Source organism: Thamnophis elegans, chromosome 6, assembly GCF_009769535.1.
Source record: "Thamnophis elegans isolate rThaEle1 chromosome 6, rThaEle1.pri, whole genome shotgun sequence".
NCBI classification, from domain to species: Eukaryota; Metazoa; Chordata; class Lepidosauria; order Squamata; family Colubridae; genus Thamnophis; species Thamnophis elegans.
The window spans coordinates 7,510,549-7,535,570 of record NC_045546.1 but is presented as its reverse complement, the minus strand read 5'-3'; the positions used below and the strand labels follow the sequence as shown (position 1 = coordinate 7,535,570).

At 43.4% G+C, this 25,022-nt stretch overlaps 1 protein-coding gene across 1 annotated transcript in view; it reads left to right on the top strand.

Annotated features, from left to right (window-relative positions):
* The first annotated feature begins 1,160 nt into the window (after positions 1 to 1,160).
* Positions 1,161 to 25,022, top strand: part of ME3 (malic enzyme 3) — a 122,500-nt gene continuing 98,638 nt past the window's right edge. The window contains exons 1-2 of the mRNA XM_032219197.1: positions 1,161 to 1,290; positions 1,481 to 1,709. Coding sequence (XP_032075088.1) covers positions 1,512 to 1,709 — 198 coding nt within the window. The 5' untranslated portion in view covers positions 1,161 to 1,290; positions 1,481 to 1,511. The remainder of the gene's footprint in view (positions 1,291 to 1,480; positions 1,710 to 25,022) is intronic.

Here is a 25,022-nt window from a genome sequence, read left to right as displayed (position 1 = left end):
ATAGATATAGATATTAGATAGATAGATAGATAGATAGATATAAGAGATAGAGATAGATAGATATAGATAGATAGATAGATATAAGAGATAGATGATAGATAGATGATAGATAGATAGATAGATAGATAGAAGAGATAGATATAAGATAGATAGATAGATAGATAGATAGATAGATAGATAGATAGATAGATAGATATAAGACAGGTAGACAGGCAGACAGATAGATAGATAGATAATTGTGCTACTTCTGGCCTCTTTCTAATAAATCATACTATTTCTCATGTTATCTTGGCCTACTTCTAATCAACAAATAACTAAATAAGCATGCTATTCCTGCTACTTCTGACCTACTTCCAATCAATCAATCAATCTGCTGCCACTTCCCTTCATTCCCCCCTAGCACCTGGGGCCCCAGGTTAAACTGGCAGCATCCTCAAGTTGCCTTGACGACCTCAAGTTGCCTTGACGGGATAGGCTTCTAATTACCCGCCCGAGTGTTTGATTGCTGAATGAAAGTTGTGTTTTATTATTTTTCTTTTGTTCACAAAGTGTTTGTTTTGACCTTGCACTTCCCCTCCCCTGTGGTTGTAAGCCGCCCTGAGTCCCCTCAGGGAAAAGGGCGGCATATAAATCCCAATAAAACCTAAACCTAAACCTCAAGGCAAAAAAAAACAACCCACCTCCCATTTTCTGAGCACAGACTCTGCAACTCCCAAACCGTCCTTAACAGGATGAAGAACAAACCGAGGGTGCTCCAGATCCGGTCGAGCAGCCCTTCCCTTCACCTTGCTTCCCCCCCCACCCCCAAAGTCCAAACTGGGGGGGCTGCTGTCCAACCACAGGCCCGCGGACCCCAGACTCCTCCATCTCCTTCCAAGGCAAGGCCCGGCTGATCATCCGTGGTCCTTTTGCAGATGTTGCGATCCGGAGGAAACTAGATCTCTCTTCCCCTTCCCCCCCCCCCAATGTTTTCCAAGCTCGGGTTCATCTCTCCCTCCCGCAGCTCCAAGGTAGATCCCGCCGTCCTTGTGACCCGATCGCCGGTTCCCGAAGAGCGACGCTGGGGGGCGGAGGGGGGGGGGGAGAAGAAGAAGGCGGGGATTGTGGACGGCGGAGGGAGGAGGAGGAGGCGCCCTCCGGCTGCCAATGCCAGTCTTCGGGTTGCCAAGATCGGCGGCCGATCTGCTTCCTGGGGTTTCCTTTCGCTTTCCCCAGATCGCCTCCCTCCGGGCTGCCTGTGCTGGGCGCGCTCTTGACGATCCGGCTAAGGAAAAGCTCTTAGGAACGGAAGTAAGATCCAGCTCTTCTTTTGCTTTGACTGGGCTTTTAGGTTCTGGTAGGGCGGGCTGCTTTGCAGATGACCCTCTCCCCCCTTCCTTTGAGCCTCTTCTCGCGTTGATGAGACACCCCCTCCCCATCCCATCCCACCTCTCTCTGACTTTGGCTCTCCTCTCTTCCCTTGTCTTCCCAAACCGTGCAGGTGCCGGATCTCCTCCAAAGCAGGACCATCCATGATGCTGAAGTCCTTGACAAGCAGAGGCCGTTTCAGCCTCTTTCGACTGCTGGGGGTCACGCCTGGGCTCCAAGTTGGCAGTTTGGCCCCCAACAGGTCCTGCTCTTCTTCCGGAGAGTGCCCGCCTTCAGCCACCAAAGCCACGGGGATTAAGAAGAGGGGCTATGATATCACCAGGAATCCACAGCTCAACAAGGTTTGACCCAACTCCCTGGCTAGATGACCTGTTTTTATGAGCTTCACTACTCCAGGTGTCCTCTGGATGGCAGCAAAGAGTTTGTGCAAACTAACCTTTTTTCCCCTGCCCTGGAGGCCCTCTGGATTTCTGCAATCTAGAAGGTGTTCAATTGACTTTTTTTGTGTGCTAAAAAAGCGCACAATGCAATGATTTGTAGAACCATGAAATTCACATGAAATTCTCCCATCGCCCACATAGTTTGTTCTCCATGCAGTCTGGATTTCCCCAAATGGTGTGTTTGCTGACCCCAGCAGACGTAAAACCTGAGAGGGACACACACACACACACACACACACACACCGGCTAAACTTTGCTTAATACTATCCAGTTTCAATATTGTACAAGAAGACCTCATGATGGGTTGTTGATCTCAGATTCAGTTTTGTCCTCTAAAACAGTGTGGCTCTTCTCATCTAATTTTCAGGGGAATGCATCTTCCTTGGCATTTGTTTTCCTAAGGTCCACTTAGAAAGGCCACCAAGTCTTTCAGGACCATGAGAAACGTTCTCATTGTCCTCCATTGGACCTGAAGATATGTTATAAAATGTCCCACTGGTTCATTTGCCCTGGTAACTATTTACATAGCAGACCTCCTTGGCTGCTACTCTTCAGAAGTATAACAGTTGGTCCATTTCTGGTTGCAGATTCAGTTGAATACACATAGAGGCACAAGCTTTGGAAGAGGCACTCTAGCTATCCATATTCGGCTACATGAAACATTTTGTAGCAGTCCAAATGAGGTCTTCCATATCTGGAACACCACTAACTGCTTCTAGTTCAGAGGACTAACTTCTAGAATAACTATGTAGTTCACCTAGGGCAGGGCTCAGCAAACTGCGGCTCTGGAGCCGCATGTGGCTCTTTCATCCCTCTGCTGTGGCTCCCTGTTGCCAGTCGGCACCACAATTTTGAGAGGAGCTTCCGGTTTGGGGGAGGGGGAAGCAGGGTGCGCCAAAAGGAGACTCTATGGCAAGGGGCGGGTTTTCTGGTCAGCTCCACAATTGATAGGGCTTTCGGTTAGGACGGGTAGAGGAAAAAGGACACCGCGCTAGGAGGAGACTCTATGGTGGGGAAACCGGACTTTCGGTCGGCTCCAGAATTGAAAGGGGGGCTTCCGGTTAAGACCTTTGTGGCTCTTTGAGTATTTAAGGTTGCTGATCCCTGACCTAGGGAACATCTGCGTTGGTTTAGAGAAGAAAGGGAAACGTTCCTGAGTTTTTCTAAAAGCTCCCTTTCTGGAATGTTTGGGTTTTTTACCCATATCTTTCTATCCTAATGATACAAGGGAGCTTTGTTTATTTACTTGGCCACTTAACATTTAAGTTAAGTTTTCTATAATCATGTTGTCAACACTACAGCAATCATGGTAGCTTTTAGAAAGTAAAATTCTGCTCTCTTTGAGATCAAAATTTGATCATCTAGCTTTGCATTATTGACTTAGGTGGACACCAACTTTAAAATTTTAAGATGGAGTATTCCGAACTCTACCAGACTTTATTTGGCCATAAATCTAAATAAATAAATAAATAAATAACAGAATAACAGAATTGGAAGGAGCCTTGGAGGTCTTCTATCTAAAACCTGCAGTCCTCTGCATTCAGACATCTATTTTATCTCTGGACTAGCTGGATACCTGTGCTTCATGACAAAACTATGTGATCGGGGTATACAGGAGAAATTTTGTTCACAATCCACTGGCTCGGTAGTGGTCGGTGATTGAAACACGTAAGGAAATATTGGTCCCGTAACCTTGAGTTTGGAAGCAGTTCCATAGGTGGAAGGCGTAGACATTTTGGTGAGGTACCAATGTTTAGTACTGTAATGAGCCCCAAACCACTCCTGAGTGAAGGAGTGGAATGTCTGCCAGATTGAACTGAGGTAAGGGAATGTGAGGCAACTGGCAGTTGAAACAGAGTTCTTTTAAGTGGGGAGGGGGAGTAGAATTATTTAGCATCAGAGCGGGTTAATTACTGTATAAGAAATACTAATGATCCTTTCTTAGCGAGCACCTAGAAGCCAAAAGGAACATAAGTGCCAAATTGATTTGTCCAAAGCTGGAAGGAAGAATTTGAGCCTGATCTAACTTAACATTTCAAATTAGCTTATTCCATCTTGAGCTTTTGCATGTGATCGAACCAGAACTCGGTGCTGACAGGTGCTGACAGGTAGTAGAATATTTATTGCCAGACATACTTTTGAAATCTTGCAAGATCATGAAATCTAATGATGTCAGCGTTGTTACTTGGGTGTTCTCAAAATTTAAGGCTATAAGTCTGATTCTTTTTAGTCTCACAAAAAGAAGTATTTAGTTCTTAATCTAGAAAAGACTGATGATCTTTGTCATAGTTTTCAACTAAAAAAAGAACTTATATATCTGGCTCATCTTTATAATTCTAACATAGTGAATGGATTCCGACAACACTATATTGTAAGTTAAAATAAGATTTGGTGGTTTGTGATTCACTATATTGTGTCTTGGCATGTAGTGCAAACTGGGTATTATTTATATTTATGTGTAGTCACAGACCAAAAAATCCTACCAATGTTACAATGCAAAACACCCAGTAAAAAAAAATCCCATCCAGAGATGACTCAAATGTATCTAGATTTTTGTAGTTGGCAGGAATCAAAAACAGCTTGATGAGAAATAATCAACGGTTCAGAACTAGTGGCTTTTCAACAGCTATTGAATTGGCAGAAAAATTGGCCACTCTTCTTTTAAAAAATTGCATTTCTAAGCATTTTATAGGAAAGACACAATTGCCTGTTGGGAACAGTCTGAATACTTTATAATTAAATAGGGAGATCAGATGTCAGACAACAAGAAGTCAGTCTTGTTATCTCATGATAAAGTATATTCATTAGTGCGTAGCTTGTTACATAAATATGGAAGCCTTGTTCATACACAAGATTTATAGGAATCCAATATGAGCATGAAGGGACGTGGTGGCTCAGTGGCTAAGACACTGAGCTTGACTATCAGAAAGGTCAGCAGTTCAGCGGTTTGAATCCCTAGCACCTCGTAATGGAGTGAATTCCCGTTACTTGTCCCAGCTTCTGCCAACCTAGCAGTACGAAAGCATGTAAAAATGCTAGTAGAAAAATAGGGACCACCTTTGGTGGGAAGGTAGCAGCGTTCCGTGCGCCTTCGGCGTTTAGTCATGCTGGCCACATGACCACGGAGACGTCTTCGGACAGCGCTGGCTTTTCAGCTTTGAAACGAAGATGAGCATTGCCCCCTATATTCGGGAACACATGTGTGCGGGGCAGTGGTGGGTTTCAAAAATTGTTCGAACCTACTCTGTGGGTGTGGCCTCCTTTGTGGGAGTGGCTTGCCGCCCATGTGACCGGATGGGAGTGGCTTGCCACCCATGTGACCGGATATGAAGATGCCGACGACACTTGTCAGAACCACCTTAAATTACTTCACACACAGCACTGGCCTGCATAAGAATATGATGTCAACTTGTTTTTTAAAAGGCATCTTTGGTTTGCGTTAAAACAACTTCAACACACACAATGTTCTGATTGCACCACAAACGCAGTAGCCATCCTTACCTTTCACAGAGGCCCTGAGTTTTATAAATATGAGCATGATAGTGTAGAATAATCATATCCAAGGACCAGTGGTGGGTTTCAAAAAATTTTGGAACCTCTTCTGTAGGTGTGGCCTGCTTTCCGGGTCCACTGGTGGAACCTCTTCTAACCGGTTCGGTAGATTTGACGAACCGGCTCTACCGAACTGGTGGGAACCCACCTCTGGTGCAGGGGGAACCTTTACCTAATATGGGCATGAATGCATAAATGAATCTGATCCACATGTTCCTTCCTGAATCTAGAATAGTTCACCCAAAACCCTGATCAACTGATGGAAGGATTCCTAGACTGAACCATTTAAAATCTGGTGGGGAAGGGGGAACTCGCTTTGCTGAAGATTCCTCTTGAGAATAAATTCCCTGGATGTACAGAATTATCATATGAATGAAGAGAAAAGTTTGTCCAATTCCATTGACCCAGAGTTCTTTTTTTTGGGGGGGGGGGACTGGCAAAGGATGTTGTTTCCTAAGGGTGATACATTTTTGCAAGTCAACAGTATAACAGAGTTGGAAGGGACCTTGGAGGTCTTCTAGTCCAACTTCCTGCTTGAGCAGGAGATCCTATAACATTTCAGACAAATGACTGTTTAGTCTCTTCTTAACAGCCTCCAGTGATGGATCACCTGGAAGCAAGTTGTTCCACTGGTTGATTGTTCTAACTGTCAGGAAATCTCTCCTTAGTTCTAGATTGCTTCTCTCCTTGATTAGTTTCCATCCATTGCTTCTTGTCTTGCCTTCAAGTGCTTTGGAGAATAGCTTGACCTCCTCTTCTTTGTGGCAGTGCCTCAAATATTGGAAGGCTGCTATCATGTCATCCCTAGGCCTTCTTTTCATTAAACTAGACATACCCAGTTCCTGCAACCGTTCTTCCGATATTTTAGCCTCCAGCCCACTAATCATTGTTGTTACTCTTGTCTGCACTCTTTCTAGAGTCTGAACAGGGAAGAGTAACAAAGACGATTGGGGAATTGGAGAATAAAACACACAAATCTCTCAGTTGCAGACTGAAATACTACAATCCATCAACAGTCTCCCCTTGCTGCTCATTTGTTCTAACTCTTAAATGTCATATTTGCTAGTCCATCATCCCTTGCCATTCCTGTGAGTATACAAATTTATATTTGTATTTAAGCATCAGGGAATCAGGCAGTGCCTGCAAACAAGATTGTTGGCAGTTAGGAAAAAGCAAGATTTCTTATTTTAACCCAAGTCAGCCCTTTAGCTTCCTCTGTCCCCAAGAGGCTGCAAACAAGTAGGCCTCAGCTTACAACTGGTTATTTAGCAGTTGTTCAAAGTTATGACAGATTCCCCAAAAGGACTTATGACCCAGATTTGAAATTCTAATATACACACCCCATTGTGGTTACGTGACAGCATTTTGAGCACCCATCAAACTGGCCTGCATTTATGGCTGTTTGCAGGGCCCTCCAGTCATAAGATCTCAATTTATGAAAAACATTTTCCAGCAAAAACTGCCCCATAGTGGGTTCGCTTAATGACCGTGCCGCTTGTTTTACAAACACCCTATTCATTTTATGAGCGCTGTGAAAAAGGTTGTGCAATCTTTTGTACGTGGTGACTCATTTTATAACCATCACAACCTAGAACCAAAATCACAGGCTCAGTTACAGTCAGGGGTGGGTTCCTGCCAGTTCTAACCTCTTCTATAGAAGAGGTTCCACAAATCTACAGTGCCGTTTAGAACCGGTTCCATCTCCCTCCCCCCGCCCGTCCACACATCATCAAGATGAAGAGTGAGAGGAGGAATTCTGGGAGTTGAAGTCCACAAGTCTTAAAGCTGTCAAGTTTGAACACTCCTGGGGTTTTTTTTTCTAAAGGGTTAGAGGTGCAAGGGTCTTGTAACTTGACAGCTTTAAGACTTGCGTGCTTCAAATGCCAGAGTTTTTGAGCCAACATTTTGGTTGTTAAGCAAGAGCATTGTTAAGTGAGTTTCACCACATTTTGAAACCAACTACTTGTTACAGTCATAAGTCGAGAACTACCAGTATTGATTTATTTTCTTTATTTTTTGCACGCTTCTGGTGATTATTTAGTTATGTTATTGGTTATATAGGAAGAATAGTGTGTGTAAATACTATATGTACTTTGGAGTGAAACTTCCCCTATCTTTTGGAAAAATGCCTCTGCAAGCAAGGCAGATTGATAATTCATTAGTCATCAGTTTTATTTTTTTATTTTTTCAAGAAGGGGGAAAGAGACTTCTGACTTGTCAGCGCTTTTAAATAACTTTTTTTTTCTTTTGCAATGCAGCAAGCATGCAATGCAGAACTAAAATTTGAGCTGGTTTTATCTTCCAAATCTTGTGGGCCACCTGGGTGTCTTTTGCAAATCCAGGTGTCTTCTACTCAGGGTGGCTACCAAACTGAAGAGCAGTTTCATGTAAATCAAGCCAGCCAGCATAACATTTTAAAAAGGAGCAAATGGTTTTGCCAGCCTTTTCCTTATAAATACTTTTCTAGTTCATTTGTCAGCATCTGAAATTCAAGTTATGCTAAAAAAATTACTCTTAAAACTTAAACAGATACAAAGCGTGGAATAGAGGTAGTTCTTGACTTACAACAGTTTGTTCAAAGTTACAACAGCAGTGGAAAAAGTGACTTATGATCGTTTTTCACACTTACGACCATTGCAGAATCCCCAAGGTTACATGATCAAAATTTGGGCACTTGGCAACTGACTCATATTTATGACGGTTGCAGTGACCCGGGGGTCATATAATCACCTTTTGCAACCTTCTGACAAGCCAAGTCAATGGGGGAAGCCAGATTCACTTAACAACCATGTTACTAACTTAACAACGGCAGTGATTCACTTAACAGCTGTGGCAAGAAAGGTCGTAAAAGGGTCAACATTCACTTAATAAATGTTTCCCTTAGCAACGGAAATTTCCGGCTCAATTGTGGTGGAAACGTCAAGGACTATCTCTAAATTATCCGTCAGGGTAAAGTTTGGCTCGATGACTGTATGAGCAAAGGAATATTATGGGAAGTTTGTTTGGGACTTTTGATAACAGGGCTAGGGAGAAAAACTGGGACTGAACACACTTGTAACAGATACTCATATAAATGTTTAGATCAGTGTTTCTCAACCTTGGCAACTTGAAGACGTCTGGACTTCAACTCCCAGAATTCCCCAGCCAGCATTTGCTGGCTGGGGAATTCTGGGAGTTGAAGTCCAGACGTCTTCAAGTTGCCAAGGTTGAGAAACACTGGTTTAGATACACTCTTTATAGACCAGGCATGTCGAAAACGTGGCCCGTGGGCCACATCCCGCCCACAATAGGGTGCAGAGTACGCCCACAGGCCATCCCACAGGCCGCGCAGGACCAGACCCTGCTGCCCCAGCCACGCCCACTTAGTCAGCCACGATGACCAGGCCACGCCCACCCAATGCAGCCTGCAATGGGATCAAGTTTTACACCCGTTATAGATTCTGCAGACAATGCTCGGAGAAAGATTACTCTATGTCTATATATGTGTGAAAGACAGAGAAAGAGATAGGCTATGATGTTTCATTTAACAGAATAACAGAATGGGAAGGGACCTTGGAGATCTTCTAGTCCAGCCCACTGCTGAAGCAGGAGACCCTCTACCATTTCGGACAAATGCCTGTCCAGTTTCTTCTTGAAAACCTCCAGTGTTGGAGCATTTACAATTTCTGGAGGCAAGTTTTTTCACTGATTAATTGTTCTCACAGTCAGGGATTTTCTCCTTAGTTCTCGGTTCCTTCTCTCCTTGATTAGTTTCCACCCATTGCTTCTTGTTCTACCCCCATGTGCTGTTAAAAAACATTCTTGTTTTACCCTATTTTTTTCTCCTGGTTTTCTAGTTTTAATTTATTTTCTTTTTTTCTCCCCCGTTTTCAAATAGTTTCATATGTTTTTCTTTCTCTCTCGCTTTATAGACATTTAAAATCCATAATAAGTTAAGCTTCTTGCTGAAAGCAAATCATTTTTTGCACAACTATAATTTAATTACATAGCTACTCGGTTTACACAGTGTGCGACACAATATTAACCAATGTTCAAAAGAGGCATTAACTATAATTAATATAACATTTCTGATTTAATAAATGACTTCTAAAATCGTAAAGAAATATCCTGGTGTTAACATCTTTTTATTCAGCTTTGGCTTTTATTCAGCTTCATTATTAATATAACATAATATAATAACAGATCTGGAAGGGACTTGGAGGTCTTCTAGTCCAACCCCCTGCTTAGGCAGGAAACCCTACACCACTTCAGACAAATGGTTATTCAACTTCTTAAAAACTTCCAGTATTGGAGCATTTAAAACTTCTGGAGGCAGGTTGTTCCACTGATTAATTGTTCTCACTGTCAGGAAATTTCTCCTTAGTTCTAAATTGCTTCTCTCCTTGATTAGTTTCCACCCATTGCTTCTTGTTCTACCCTCAGGTGCTTTGGAAAATAGCTTGACTCCCTCTTCTTTTTGGCAGCCCCTGAGATAGTGGAACACTGCTATCCTGTCACCCCTAGTTCTTCTTTTCATTAAACTTCTTCAAGTGTGAGTGTTTGTATCAGTGATTATTAATGATACTAGCTGGTTGTTTACCTGTTCACTGGGCATTCACCTTTCATGTTAGATTTTTTTTTTATTATATAGGCTTCAAAGGTCTTGAAAGTCTGGAATATCAGCAGCAATAATTGCTGGAAGTTTCCATTTTTATTGGGTTGCGCCTTAATCCACTCGATAGGATGAGATTACTTTATTTGCAAAAAATTATATTGATGTTAGCTTTGGAAGTGGCGAGTTCTGCATAGCTGTACTCTACCAGATTCTCAATATCTGGGATCTGGGTGTGCATGTATATACAAGTGCAGGTAGTTCTCAATTTACATCTACAACTGAGCCCAAAATTTATGTTGCTAAAGGAGAGAGTAAAGTGAGTTTTGCCCCCATCTTACCTTTCCTGCCACAGTTGTTACTTGAATCATGCAGTTGTTAAGTTACTAACATGATTGTTAATTGAATCTGGCTTCCCCATTGACTTTGCTTGTCAGACGTTCGCAAAAGGGGATCACATCAGTGGTGAGATTCAATTTTTTTTACTACCAGTTCTATGGGTGTGGCTTGGTGGGCATGGCAGGGGAAGGATACTGCAAAATCTCCATTCTCTCCCAATCCAGGGAAAGGATTCTGCAAAATCTCCATTCCCAGCCCACTCCCGGGGAAGGATACCAGGGGTGGGTTTCAACCGGTTCGCGGCGGTCCCTGCGAACCGGTTGGTCGGCGAACCCGGAAGTAAGTAACTTCCGGGAACGGCGAAGGGCCCAGCTGCCTGCCCGCGCTCCTTACCAGGTTTTGACGAGTTCTGCGCTTCCACGCATGCGCAGGACGCATACAGTGCCTGCGCGATCCTCCAGGAGCAGCTGGAGCCTCGAACAAACGCTAGTACGCATGCGTGCACCGTGCACGTGCCCTAGGACGCCGCCGGCCCCGTTCCAACCGAACCGGTTGGAACGGGGCGAGAAACCCACCCCTGAAGGATACTATAAAATCTCCATTCCCTCCCCACTCCAGGGGAAGGATACTGCAAAATCTCCATTCCTTTCCCACTCCAGGAGAAGGATACAGCAAAATTTCCATTCCCTCCCCACTCCAGGGGAAGGATACTGCAAAATCTCCATTTCTTCCCCACTCCAGGGGAAGGATACTACAAAATCTCCATTCCTTCCCCACTCCAGGAGAAAGATTCAGCAAAATCTCCATTCCCTCCCCACTCCAGGGGAAGTATACTGCAAAGTCTCCATTTCCACACCTTTCCAGGGGAAGGATATTGCAAAATCTCCATTCCTTTCCCACTCCAGGAGAAGGATACAGCAAAATCTCCATTCCCACACCATTCCAGGAGAAGGATACTGCAAAATTTCCATTCCCATACCATTCCAGGAGAAGGATAGTGGAAAATCTCCATTCCTTCCCCACTCCAGGGAAAGGATCCTGCAAAATCTCCATTCACTCCCCACTCCAGGGGAAGGATACTGCAAAATCTCAATTCCCACCCTACTCTGGGGCCAGCCAGAGGTGGCATTTGCCGGTTCTCTGAACTACTCAAAATTTCCGCTACCAGTTCTCCAGAATCCATCAGAATGCACTGGATTTCACCCCTGGATCACATGATCCTGGGACATTACAGAAGTCATAAATAAAAAGGCAGTTGCCAAGTGTCCACATTTTGATCGTGTGACCATGTGGATGCTGCAATGGTCGTGAGTTTGAAAAACGGTCATAAGTTGCTTTTTCAATGCCGCTGTCACTTCAAACGGCCACTAAACGAATGGCTGTAAGTCAAGGACTACTTGCATTATTATGATATTGTCTATTCTTCCAATGAATATCACAGGTTTTAGACTGGATGTTTTCTAATGGCCTCTAATCAAGGAAATCATGGAAACATTATGATAGTATGTAAGAAGTTCCAAGCAAAATATTTTTTTTAATGCAAAGATAAGGGCATAAAATATGGTAAATGTAAACAATTGCTATTGTTGTTATAGTTGGCTTCCTTCACCCCAAATCTTTTGACTTCAGTTTGGAAATTCCAATATTTGGGGGCCTTTTTTATTTGGGGTTTTTCTTTTGGCTAATAAAAATATGGGAAGTGTGCCACACACATTTTTCTTTTCAATACAAGTAATGTTTGGTGTGTTTCAAGTGTCCATCTACATTTTAACATCCCATAAGATTTTAAGACTGGATTTCTCCTTCCCTTTTCTAAATAACTTTGGCTTCTTTATTCACATTCTTTCATTTTATTTTCTGCCAAGGGGACATGCAATAAATTATGTACTATATTTGTAAGTGTGAAGACAAGTTTTTGGGTTGTTTTTTTTAGTGTCACTGTAACTTCGAGCAGTTGCTAAATGAATGGTTTTAAATTAAGAATTACTTGCGTGCTACACTAGCTTCCTGCTGCCATTACTACCGGTTCGGGGCACACAAAAATTTGCGTGCGCACATGCGCGGAGTGCAGATGTGTCCAGCCAAGTTACTACCTACTCGATCGAACGGTAGGAACCCACCTCTGATGCTAATGTGAGTAGATAAATAGGTACCACTTTGGTAGGAAAGTAACAGCGTTCCATGTGCCTTTGACATATAGCATTCTGGCCACCTGACCCACGGACATCTTTGGACGATGCTGGCTCCTTTGGCTAAGAAATGGAGATGAGCAACACCCCTAGAGTCAGACACGGCTGGACAGGGAAAACCTACTTATCTTCTTGTATCAGAGATATATTGTGCTTTTATATGGAAGTTCTAACCTAGCTCTACATGGGGCAGCCCTTGAAGAGTATTCGGAGACTCCAACTCGTCCAGAATGCAGCCGCGCGAGCGATTGTGGGTGCATCTTGGTACACCCACGTTACACCTATCCTCCGCGAGCTGCACTGGCTACCGATCGGTCTCCGGATTCGCTTCAAAGTGCTAGTCGTAACTTATAAAGCCCTTCATGGTATTGGACCTGGGTACTTGAGAGACCGCCTGCTGCCAATTACCTCCCAAAGACCCGTTAGATCACACAGGGTCGGCCTCCTCCGGGTTCCATCCACCAGCCAATGCCACCTGGCTACTACCCGGGGGAGAGCCTTCTCTCTGGCAGCTCCGGCCCTTTGGAATGAACTCCCCACGGAGATTCAGACCCTCACCTCTCTCCAGGCCTTCCGGAAAGCCGTCAAAACTTGGCTGTGCCGGCAGGCCTGGGGTTGATGAGTTCCCCTCCCCTCTCGACTTGTATGGTTGTATGATTCTTGTTTATTTTAATTATGTGTACTGTGTTTTATGTTCCCCTTTTTCCCCTGTTGAGTTGTCCGCCGCCCTGAGTCCCTCCCGGAGAAGGGCGGCATACAAATAAACTAAATCTTAATCTTAATCTTAATCTTTTATACTTAACAGGCATTTATAAATCTCTTCCTTTTCTTTTTCACCTGACACTTATTTGCCACAAGCAAACTGTAATTACATTAGGCAGATAACCATCTTCAAATAAGGCTGAAGTCCTTTTATAGACTGTGCATAATTTCTGCTTTATCCTAGATTATTGTGAACGAGGAATGTATTAAAACATGCCTTTTTACCGAATTCAGTTGGGCTTAATTCCAACTCCCCACTTACTTGAGTGTAAAAGGTTTAGTTTTAGTTAAGAGTAATTATGCATAGGATCAAACGAACAATTCCAGGTGCTTATCTCGCATTTAATAATAATAGAAGCGGAGGTGAAGCCAATTAGACATACAGCAATTTGAAATTCATTGTTCCACAATGCATTTCCCCCCCCCCCCGTTCCAAAGTGCAAAAGTAAATATTTAATAGGCTGTCCTTAATTCAATATGATGGGGTTTTATTATTATTTTTTCATTGTTTGTCTTTCTTTTCTTTTTCATTGTAAATTCACTTAGGGGAATTACGAATGCGGAGTACAGTATGTCAATCCAAAAATGCACTTCATATTTCTAAGTACCAGTTATTGGAAGAAATAGCAAGTCTATATAATCAGTGCTGAAGTACACAGCGTGTTTTGGCTGCCAGGAAATCCACATTGTTTTCTTTTAGAGATTAGGTATGATTTTACTCTGCTTTGGGTGATTGTGCTACCATGAATAAAGGGATTTGAAAGCAGTTTTAGAAAATGTATGGCTTCGGCTTCAGAGGCGTTCCTTATCCAAACACTATTGTGTATTTCATTGTCTACTTTTCCACCATATGGTTGAGAACTGTCTGCAGGTGGAGCTGGGGGGAAAAATATGCCTCAACTACCAGGTTTTGATACAAGCCTTCAAGAATACTAATACAGGTAGTATTTGACTTAGAACAGTCCATTTGAGGCTCAGTGGTTAGAGTGCAGTACTGCCAGTGGTGGGTTTCAAAAATTGTTCGAACCTACTCTGTGGGTGTGGCCTCCTCTGTGGGAGTGGCTTGCCGCCCATGTGACCGGATGGGAGCGGTTTGCCACCCATGTGACCGGATATGAAGATGCCGACGACACTTGTCAGAACCACCTTAAATTACCTCACACACAGCACTGGCATGCATAAGAATAGGATGTAAACTTGTTTTTTAAAAGGCATCTTTGGTTTGCGTTAAAACAACTTCAACACACGCAATGTTCTGATTGCACCACAAACGCAGTAGTCATCCTTACCTTTCACAGAGGCCCTGAGTTTTATACATAGGAGCATGATAGTGTAGAATAATCATATCCAAGGACCAGTGGTGGGTTTCAAAAAAATTTGGAACCTCTTCTGTAGGTGTGGCCTGCTTTCCGGGTCCACTGGTGGAACCTCTTCTAACCGGTTCGGTAGATTTGACGAACTGGTTCTACCGAACTGGTGCGAACTGGTAGGAACCCACCTCTGAGTACTGCAGACTACTTCTGCTGACTGCCTGTTACCTACAATTTAGCAGTTTGAATCTCACCAGGCTCCAGGTTGACTCAGCCTTCCATCCTTCCAAGGTGGGTAAAATGAAGACCCAGATTGTTGGGGGCAAGAGGCTGACTCTGTAAACGGCTTAGAGAGGGCAATAAACAGAGGTGATATTCAGCAGGTTCTGACCAGTTCTGGAGAACTGGTCACGGAAATTTTGAGTAGTCCGGAGAACCGGTAAATACCACCTTTGACTGGCCCCGCCCCCATCTATTCTCTGCCTCCTATGTCCCAGCTGATCGGGAGGGATTGGGGATTTCGCACTAACCTTGCCCTGCCACAAACCACCAAGCCATGCCCACAGAAACGGTAGTAAAAAAAATGTGAATCCCACCACTGGCTATAAAGCACTGTGAAGTGGTATATATAAGTCTAAGTGCTATAAAGGTCAAACTTATAATGGTACTGAAAAAAGTGATACGACTGTTTTTCACACTTACAACCATTGTGTCAGGATTCCAAATAGCATAAAAAGTTCCAATTTATTAAGAGAGTCATGTTGGCACATCTGGGAAAACCCGAATCTGAGAGCTTCCTGGTTTTCCCCACCCAGTTGAAAGTTCAAGATCCTGCACCCACGGTCACAAGTCCATCACATGGTCCAATCTCCCACTGCCCAGTTTCCACCCATCCAGTTCCCGTCAGGTGCAGAGATGCAAAGACAAAGGATGACCTTGGCTTTCTAGAAAGAATGTTGTTATGGCTACATAGCATCTAACTCTTACAATCCCCCCTCCCATTTAACCACAATAGAAAATGCATATTTTCTATTAATAATAGAAAAGAATAATAGAAAGTGTGGCAGGCCAAAGATCCAAAAGAAAAGATGGCTACAGGACTGACACATTGCTGCATCCCCATGGTCGCCTGATCAAAATTCGGACACTTGGAAACTGATTCCAGTTTATGATGGTTGCAGTGTCCCGGGGGTTGACTGATCTCCTTTTGTGGTCTTCTGACAAGCAAAATCAAAGGGCAAGCCAGATTCACTTAACATCTGTGTAACTAACTTAACAACTGCAAGAGATTCACTTAAAAACTGTGGCAAGAAAGGTCGTGAATGGGGACAGAATTCACTTAATGTGTCCTGCTTGGCGAAAGAAACTTTGGGCTAAACTGGGGTCATAAGATGAAGGACGTCTATGAAGATTCTCAGTCCTCCAGATTGTGGTTTACCCCAACGTTGTCTTTTTTCAAAAGGCAACTGGACTTTCTTGGCTTTTTCTTTGAAAACGTCTCATCCAAGAAACTTCTTCAGTTCATCAGTTCCAAACTGAAGAAGTTTCTTGGATAAGGAGCGAAACGTTTCCAAGGAAAAAGCCAAAAAGGGTCCAGTTGCCTTTTGAAAAAGCACCTCTGGGACAATGGGAAAGAATGTCCAGATACCTGCTTCAACGAAAAGATAGTCAGGACTAAGCGAAACAGATGGTTTCTTGTTCTGCCCCCCCACCTCCGTATGGTGAGTCACGCCGACACAAGATTACTGCTAGATTATTTATTCATAGTAAATTAACACACCGACAAGACGTTGGCAGCAACCCAGACTTCCACAGATATGAAATACACACCAGAGCTTCTCCAGCTTTAATATAATCGTTGAGTCCTGCAAAAGCCTCCTCCCAAAGTCTCTTCTATATACTCTCTTAGGAGGAGCCTAATCACAACCACCTGGGTCCAATTATCTTCTTTGTCTCCGTAATTGCTGCCGGTGCTTATCTGCCCGTGTCTGCTGGGCGTCCGGGACTAATTCCCTCTGCTCCTCCTCACTACTCAAGGGCCTGACGGCTTCACCACTGCTCCAGAGCCTGAGGTCAGGGACACCCTCCCTTTGGCTTTCACCGCTGCTCCATGCCTCAGGTGCCTCCTGGTGGCCAACCAGCCTCTCTGGTCCCTGCTCAGAGTCGGAACCCTGTCCAGGGTCCTCCGCATCTTCCAGAGCCAACTCATAGGGTCCCTCGCTATCGGAGTCTGTTTGCAGCTCCAGTGGCTCCTGCTGGGCCACAACAGTTTCTTATCACTGGTGTTGGTGGCAAATTGAATTTCCTACCTGTGATTCTCTCTGAATGCTTTTTTTGGATTACCTGGACTTGGGTAGGGTAGGACATGGACTCTCTCTGGAAACTCCTAAATTTGAAAACTGTCCCTCTGAACTGTTTGGCTGAAGTAAGCTCTTGTGGTTGTTTTCTATGTAGAAACTTTTGAGTTTGCAGCATTCTTTGGGTTATGATTTATGATCGAAATCTTTATCTTGAGTTTTTTATCAGAAGCTGGTTGTGTGGTGGTAACTGTCAGCAACTATCAGATCCTTTTGTGTGCTTGTTATGCTGCATGCATATCTGGTACCAACAATGGTCTCAATTGTGCCACTGTGATGTTTCTGCTGGACACACACGCACACAAAACACCAATATTGTCGACTGGCTCAGAAAATAGTAAATCTCTTTGTGTGAACAAGAAAATTGGAATCCAGATGACCGTGGCTGAACATTTGGAGGTATCTATGTTGTAGAGCAGGGGTGTCAAACTCAAGGCCCACAAGCCAGATCTGGCCGGTGCGGTGCTTAGATCTAGGCAGCGGGGCCGCCCTGGAAACAGCAGACTAGCCCGTGGTGCGTAGCCATCCCAGGCTCTGTTTTCGGCTGTGATGACCTCTTGAAGTCCTCTGCCAGCAAAAATGAAGCTCAGTGGGGCAACTCTCCCAAGCTCCATTTTCGCTGGCAGGGGGCTGCAGGAGGCCGTCATGGCCAAAAACAGAGCCAGGAGCCCATTTTCGTTGGCAGAATGCTTGAGCCACCACAGGCACCTCCGACACAAATGACATCAGGCTGGCCACGCCCACCTTGGACACACACACACAGGTCAAACACAACCCTGATGCATCCCTCAATGAAATCGAGTGTGACACCCCTATTGTAGTGTCACATGTAAGTGAGATGGGCAACTATATACTGTAAATTCAATAAAATAAATGGATGAAATGTAACTACCGTGTTTCCCTGAAAATAAGACAGGGTCTTATTTTCTTTTGACTGCTTGGCCTTATTTTTGGGGAGGTCTTATTATTTTTGAGGTGCAGGAGGCAGTGAGCGTGGTCATCTCATGGCTGCTGCTGTGTTGCAATATTTTTGGGGAGGGCTTATTTTCGGGGGAGGGCTTATTTTAGCGCATGCGCTCAAAAGCCCAATTGGGCTTATTATCCAGGGAAGTCTTATTTTGGGGGAAATAGGATAATTCCACCCACTTCAGTTTTTTTAATGAAATTACAAAGATCTAGAATTTCAAAGGAACCTTCAGAATTTGAGGTCTTTTTTGATTCTGAGATGATACCAGACATTAACCACCCATAATTCTAAGTCTGCATTTGAGTAAATTTATTTACTTATCAAATTTAGACATCAGCTGTCTCACACACAGAATTGGGCCTATTCTGTCATCCACATAAGACATCAGACATTGAAAGTTACGAACTTAGCCAAGATGGTTAAAATATCGGCATATCTTAAAGATCACTCAAATGAGAGATATAAACGAGACTGGAAAAAATGGATTGACTATATACAAAATAAATACGGGACCAAGAAATTCCAGTTAGCCTATGCTTAAGATCGGAAATGACTTAAATTGTTTAAAGTTAGCTTAGCAAGAAGAAGCTAAGGTCAATGTAGAATGTCATTAATTTCTTTATTTCTTTTTTCTCAATAGATTTTAGACTGTTTGTTAAAAATCCATACTGTGTACGGGTTCTGGGAAGTCGGGGGGGGGGGAAGGAGGAGGGGGTTGGGGGGAGAGTGGAGGGAGGGAACATTAGGCTAGACAAGAATTTGGTGGTAAACTAGAACTATTTTGACACACAAAAAATTGTACTTCGATGTCTTACTGATTGAGGAATTATGAAATGTTTGTTTTAAAAGAAATAAAACTTTTGAACTACCCCCCCCAAAAGACATCAGATGCAAAACTAAGTTAAGAAAATTCCATAAAATAAGTTTCCCGTGGTTTTTTCCCCACATCTTTAAACCACTGTATAGGCAAAGAAATCAGTGAGAGATGACATCTAGGAAGCTAAAAAAATCCAGAGAAAATCCGATGTTATTTTAAGAGCTAAGCTATTATGATGAATAGGCTATCAAAAGCGAAATTTCAGCACCATTAATACATGAATGCACATATACCGGCAATATTTCTTTTTCAATAAAGCTCCCAATGATATACTGAAACTTTTTTTGACCATCTCAGCTTTTTTTTCTGTCCGTAGAATAGTTTCATCATGCAATTTTTAAAAATTGGATCAAATTACTTGTAATGTCCTTTCTTTTCGGGCATTTGAAGGCGGGATGTGGAAGGCAGGACAAGGCTGTAATTAATTTAGGGTGCATCTTTTCTTCCTGGAAAAGGGGGTGTTTAAAAGATTGGAATGGAGTGGTCGCATCCAACTCTTGCAGGTGCTTTTTTTAAAAATGGAAATCCAAAGTGACCCCAAAACGCTACATTAAGTAATGCCTGCATGCAATTATAGGCATGTGGGAATTTGGTATATAGCCATGTGCAAATGTAAGATGAAGGAGTGACATTGAGTTCGCCATGCCCACCCAGTCACATGATTACCGAGCCATGCCTACCCAGCTGGTCATTAGGGCAGAGAACCCGTTGTTAAATAATTTGAATCCCACCACTGAATAATACTTATGACTTATATACCACTCCACACTACTTTACAGCCTTCTCTGAGCGGTTTAGAGTCAGACTATTGCCCCCAACAACCTAGGTCCTTATTTTACCCACCTCGTAATGATGTAAGGTTGAGTCAACCTTGAGCCTGATGAGATTCGAACTACTAAATTGCTGGCAGCCAGCAGTCAGCAGAAGTAGCCTGCACTATCCCATTCTATCCACTGCGCCACTGTGGCTCATAATCATATGAGAACTGTTTTTGTAGTGACCAAAACAAGATGCAGTATTCTGGATGTGGTCTTACTATGGTTTTATAGAGTGGTACACCTAGAGTACTGCACCCAATTTTGGTCACCACACTATAAAGAAGATGTTGAGACTCTAGAAAGATTGTAGAGAAGAGCCACAAAGATGATTAGGGCACTGGAAGATAAAGCATACTGTATGAAGAACGGTTGCAGGAACTGGGCATGGCTAGTCTAGTGAAGAGAAGGACCAGGGGAGACATGATAGCAGCGTTCCAATATTTGAGGGGCTGCCACAGAGAGGAGGGGGTCAAGCTATTTTCCAAAACATCTGAAGGCTGGACAAAGAATAATGGATGGAAACTGACCAAGGAGAGGTTCACTCTTGTAATAAGGAGAAATTTTCTGACAGTGAGAACAGTCAACCCATTGGACAGAAGTTGCCTTCCGAAGTTGGGGAGCCTCAGCTTGGGGGAGGGGAGGGTTGGACTAGATGACCTCCCAGGTCCCTTCCAACTCTGTTATTCTATTCCAAGTTCTAACCCCAAATGTTCAGAGTTGCAGCATCTCCAAGAGGAAAGAGTGTGGCACCTGGGAGCTTATCTGTTACAGCGGCTAAATCTTATGTAATGTGAAAAATCTCATGAAGATCTTGGCAGGAATAAAATCACACAGCTGTGTTTGCATTTCATCGGAGATTGAAGTGTGACTCAGATGCTTGGGGTGTGTGGAGGGGCAGAGTGGGGGGGGGAGAGATCACTAAGAAGGGGCTAATTACAAGTGTAAACCAGCCAGAAAGCGCTCTGGATTTCATGCCAATTCAAACCTCTATGGGGAAACTTTTCTCGGCTAAGGCTGTTTATGGATTTTAAAGGCCATGGGCTGCTTGCGCTTAACAAGCCAATCTGAAACCCATTTTCCTAGAAGTTAATTTCAGAGTTCTGTCCAAAAATCAACAACCTTACCAATTGCCAAGAACTGATAAGCGTATCGGCTTAAAACAGATTGTTAACACCTGCATCTTTTTAGGAACTGGAAATCTCTTGGCAGTTTTCCAAAAAGGAAAAAAAAAACATACCATTAATGTTTAACAGATTAATAGATTTAACGGAAGGGAACTTGTAGGTCATCTAGTCCAACTCCCCCAGCCCAAAGCAGGAGATCCTACACCATTTCTGACATATGGCAGTCCAGGGTCTGTGGGAGGTAATTTGTATTACCTCCCACAGACCCATTAGATCTCACAGGGTTGGCCTCCTCCGGGTGCCATCTACCAGCCAATGCCACCTGGCTATTACCCGGGGAAGGGCCTTCTCTGTGGCAGCTCCGGCCCTCTGGAATGAGCTCCCCGCAGGGATTCGGACCCTCACCTCTCTCCAGGCCTTCCCGGAGAAGGGCGGCATACAAATAATAAAATTCTATTCTATTCTATTCTTGAAAGCCTCCAGTGATGAGGCTCCCACAACTTTTTTTTAAATAATCTTTATTGGTTATACATTTTTTTAATAAGACATACAAATACAGCTTTAAACATAGAAACCCTCCTTTCCCCCCATCCCCCGTGACAGTCATTCACAGCCCAACATTTTTTCTTCTTCTTCATTGTTTAGTCTCTAACCAGCATCTTCTCGTTACAAAGTTCAGGGATCTATTACAATACCCACATTTACTTTTAGTTCCCATTGTTAACAATTGCTACTTAACTTTCCCAGTTTTGTGGAGTTGCTTGATGTTGTACGGAAAAAGAATCTGCATTGAGTAATGCGAAGAGACAAAGAATTGCACTGCAAGATTTAAGGATCCATTAAATACTCATGTACGTTGATATACCTACTTAAAAGGACTCTGGAAGATGGCATAGTCTGAGAATTAAGTATTTGGTGGCCCACATCATATCATGTACAGTATGTGGTTTTGGTTTCAATCATTCTGGGAATCTAGTCCTTGTCGTTTGTAAACCATCGTTGATGGCTTGGTGCAGGATGGGAATTGGTGCAATGTGGGAATATGGGAATGGCTAGTCTAGTGAAAACGAGGACTAGGGGGGGGTGGACATGATAACAGTGTTTCAATACTAGTGGAGCTGCTACAAAGAAGAAGGGGCTCAACCTATTTTCCCAATCATCGGAAGGCCTGGACAAGAAACCATGGATGGAAACTAATCAAGGAGAGAAGCAACTTAGAATTAAGGAGAAACCTCCTAATAGTGAGGACAATTAATCGGTGGAATGACTTGCCTCTAGAAGTTGTAGGTGCTCCACCACTAGAGGCTTTTAAGAAGAGGTTGGACAGTCATTTGTCTGAAGTGGCATAGGCAGGGGTGGACTGCTATGGCTTTGTCTGGGTTCAGGAGAACCAGTGGTGGGATTCAGCCAGTTCGCACCTATTCGGGAGAACCGGTTTTTAACTTTCTAAGCAGTTTGGAGAACTGGTTGTTGGAAGAAATCTTCTTTTATTTTTTTTCCCCACTTTACAGGGCTAATCCTGTGAGGAAGGCAGGAAGGAAACATTCTGGTGTTTTTTCTTTATTGCCCTGCTTACAGAAACTGCCTCTCTGGTTAACCCTGATTACATTGTAACAACTAAGGCGAAGCGCCCATCAACATGAGTGATGTTGAGTTGGTCATGCCCACCCAGTCATATGACCACCGAGCCACGCCTACCCAGTTGGTCATTAGGGTAGAGAACCGGTTGTTAAATTATTTGAATCCCACCACTGAGGAGAACCCATAGCTAACATTATGGCTGGTTCAGAGAACCTCCAAATCCCACCCCTGGCTGGCCCTGCCCACCATGCCCCTCCTCTCCCTCTCTCTCAGAAGTCTCCACACAACTCATTTTGGATGCAAGTTTAATGCAGGGCCTGCACGGAGGCTTGGAGAGGGGACGAAACTGGCCTCCCAGAAGGCCTCCAGAGCCCAGGAGAGGCAGTTCTCACCTTCCCATAGGTTCGAGGAAACCCTCTGGAGCAGAGGTGGGTTCCTACCAGTTCTCACCTTCCCATAGGTTTGAGGAAACCCTCTGGAGCAGAGGTGGGTTCCTACCAGTTTAGACCGGTTCAGCTGAGTAGGTAGTAACTTGGCTGGCCACGCCCCTGAACCGGTTCTATTGGCAAAGCCATCTTGTTTTTTGCTTCTGCACATGTGCAGAAACAATTTTTCACTGCTAAGCATTCACATATAGCACGCATCAAGTGCATGCAAAGCGTGTGCGTGCCTGAAGCATGTCCCTGAGCGAACCGGCAGTAACAGAAGCCGGAGTCCACTCCTGCTCTGGAGCCTGGGGAAGGCGAAAATGCCGCCACCACCACATGTGGTGCAGGAGGCTAACTAGGCCACACCCATCATGGCCCCGCCCACCCAGCAACTGAGCAGAGAACTCGTTGCTGAAATTTTTGAAGCACACCCCTGATCGTAGGGTCTCCTACTTGAACGGGGAGTTGGGTTAGAAGACCTGTAAGGCCCCTATTAGTCTGTAAGTAATTCTGTAGGGAACCATTCCGGGAGGGCTTATTCAACAGTTCACGAACAGTCAAATAATGTCTTGACTTTAAAGAGTCCCATATGATTTGTTCTGGCCTTCCGGATCCATGCACTTTTATAGACTCATATCTCCACAGTTCCTATTTTGGATCATGCTAAAGACACTTTCATGCCTCTTCTCTTTTGGGAGTAAAGAAAAAAAGTTCAAGATTCTATGAGCACTCGCTTCCCAAAAACTGTTTTTGGCCACTCCTGTGTTTTGAGGGAGCCAGGACCTCCTGGGAAGTATTGTATTTGTCGGAGTATAAGACACACCAAGGTTCTTGGTGGCAAATGTTTAAAAAAAAGTTTTTGCCCTCTGCAGACCTCCCAAAAACGCCCCGTTTTTCACAAACCTGGGTCCGTTTTTGTCAAAAAAAAAAGGGGGGGCATGCATAACCTTTAGGAGACTTACAGAGTGCTCCTGGGGGTTGGCGGGGCAAAATTGAACAAAAAAAAGGTCAATTTTTCACTCATTTCTTCCCTCCCCAGTCCCCAGGAGCACTCTGGAAGTCTCCTAAAAGCTATGCATGGCCATTTTGGTGAACGGGTGGGGTTTCAAGAGGCAAAAAAATGCTGTATTCAGTGTATGATGCACCCAGATTTTCAGCCTCTTTTTTGAGGAAAAGGGTGCATCTTATACTCTGAAAAATACAGTACGTTAGACCTCTGAGCAGTCTAAGAATACGCTCCCTGGAAGTTCTTGAGATGTTTTCCAAATAATTCTTGTTTTCCAAATAATTCTAACTCCTTGGCCAACTTCTCCCAAACGTTTCTACTTTAACATATGAAAATGAAAGAAGCCAGGATTGTCACTGGAAAGAAAAAAAAATCTGGTGCCACCAGGGACAACTTTGGAGAGAGGAGAGCTTTTTCTTGGATTCCCAATCCCATTTTATTTTTGGAAGCCTCGGGAAATGCATTTTGCAATATCAGATCATACTGAAAGTTGTTTGCTGCCAAACCAGCCGAGCTGCCTGCTTGTCAGCCAGTAAATGAAATAGTAGGCCTTTAGGGACTAATTACTTAAATAGCTTCACATTTCAGAAAGTCTGATGCCGGGTGATCCAAGTCTTAACTGTTTTGTAGGTAAATGGATATGTCAGGCACGTAGAAAAGTGCAGCTTTTTGATTGTGCTGTTGTGATCTCTATCTTACCTGTTTTGATCCAAGCATTGCTCTGTTTCCCTGAAAATAAGACCTATCCCAGAAATAAGCCCCTAGCATCAGTGGTGGGAATTAATTTTCTTTTTATACTATCGGTTCTGTGGGTATGGTTTTGTGGGTGTGGCAGGGGAAGGATACTGTAAAATCCACATTCCTTCCCCACCCCACTAACCGCTTTCCAGCTCCATTTTCCTGTTCAAGGCAACGAAAGAAGATCAGCTGGGAGGCTGAGTAGAAAGAATAGAATAGAATAGAATATAGAAAGAATAGAATAGAATAGAATATAGAATAGAATAGAATATAGAAAGAATAGAATAGAATAGAATAGAATAGAGAAAGAATAGAATAGAACAGAAAGAATAGAATAGAATATAGAAAGAATAGAATAGAATATAGAATAGAATAGAATATAGAAAGAATAGAATAGAATGTAGAAAGAATAGAATAGAATATAGAAAGAATAGAATAGAATAGAATAGAATATAGAATAGAATAGAATATAGAATAGAATAGAATATAGAAAGAATAGAATATAGAATAGAATAGAATAGAGAAAGAATAGAATAGAATAGAGAAAGAATAGAATAGAATATAGAAAGAATAGA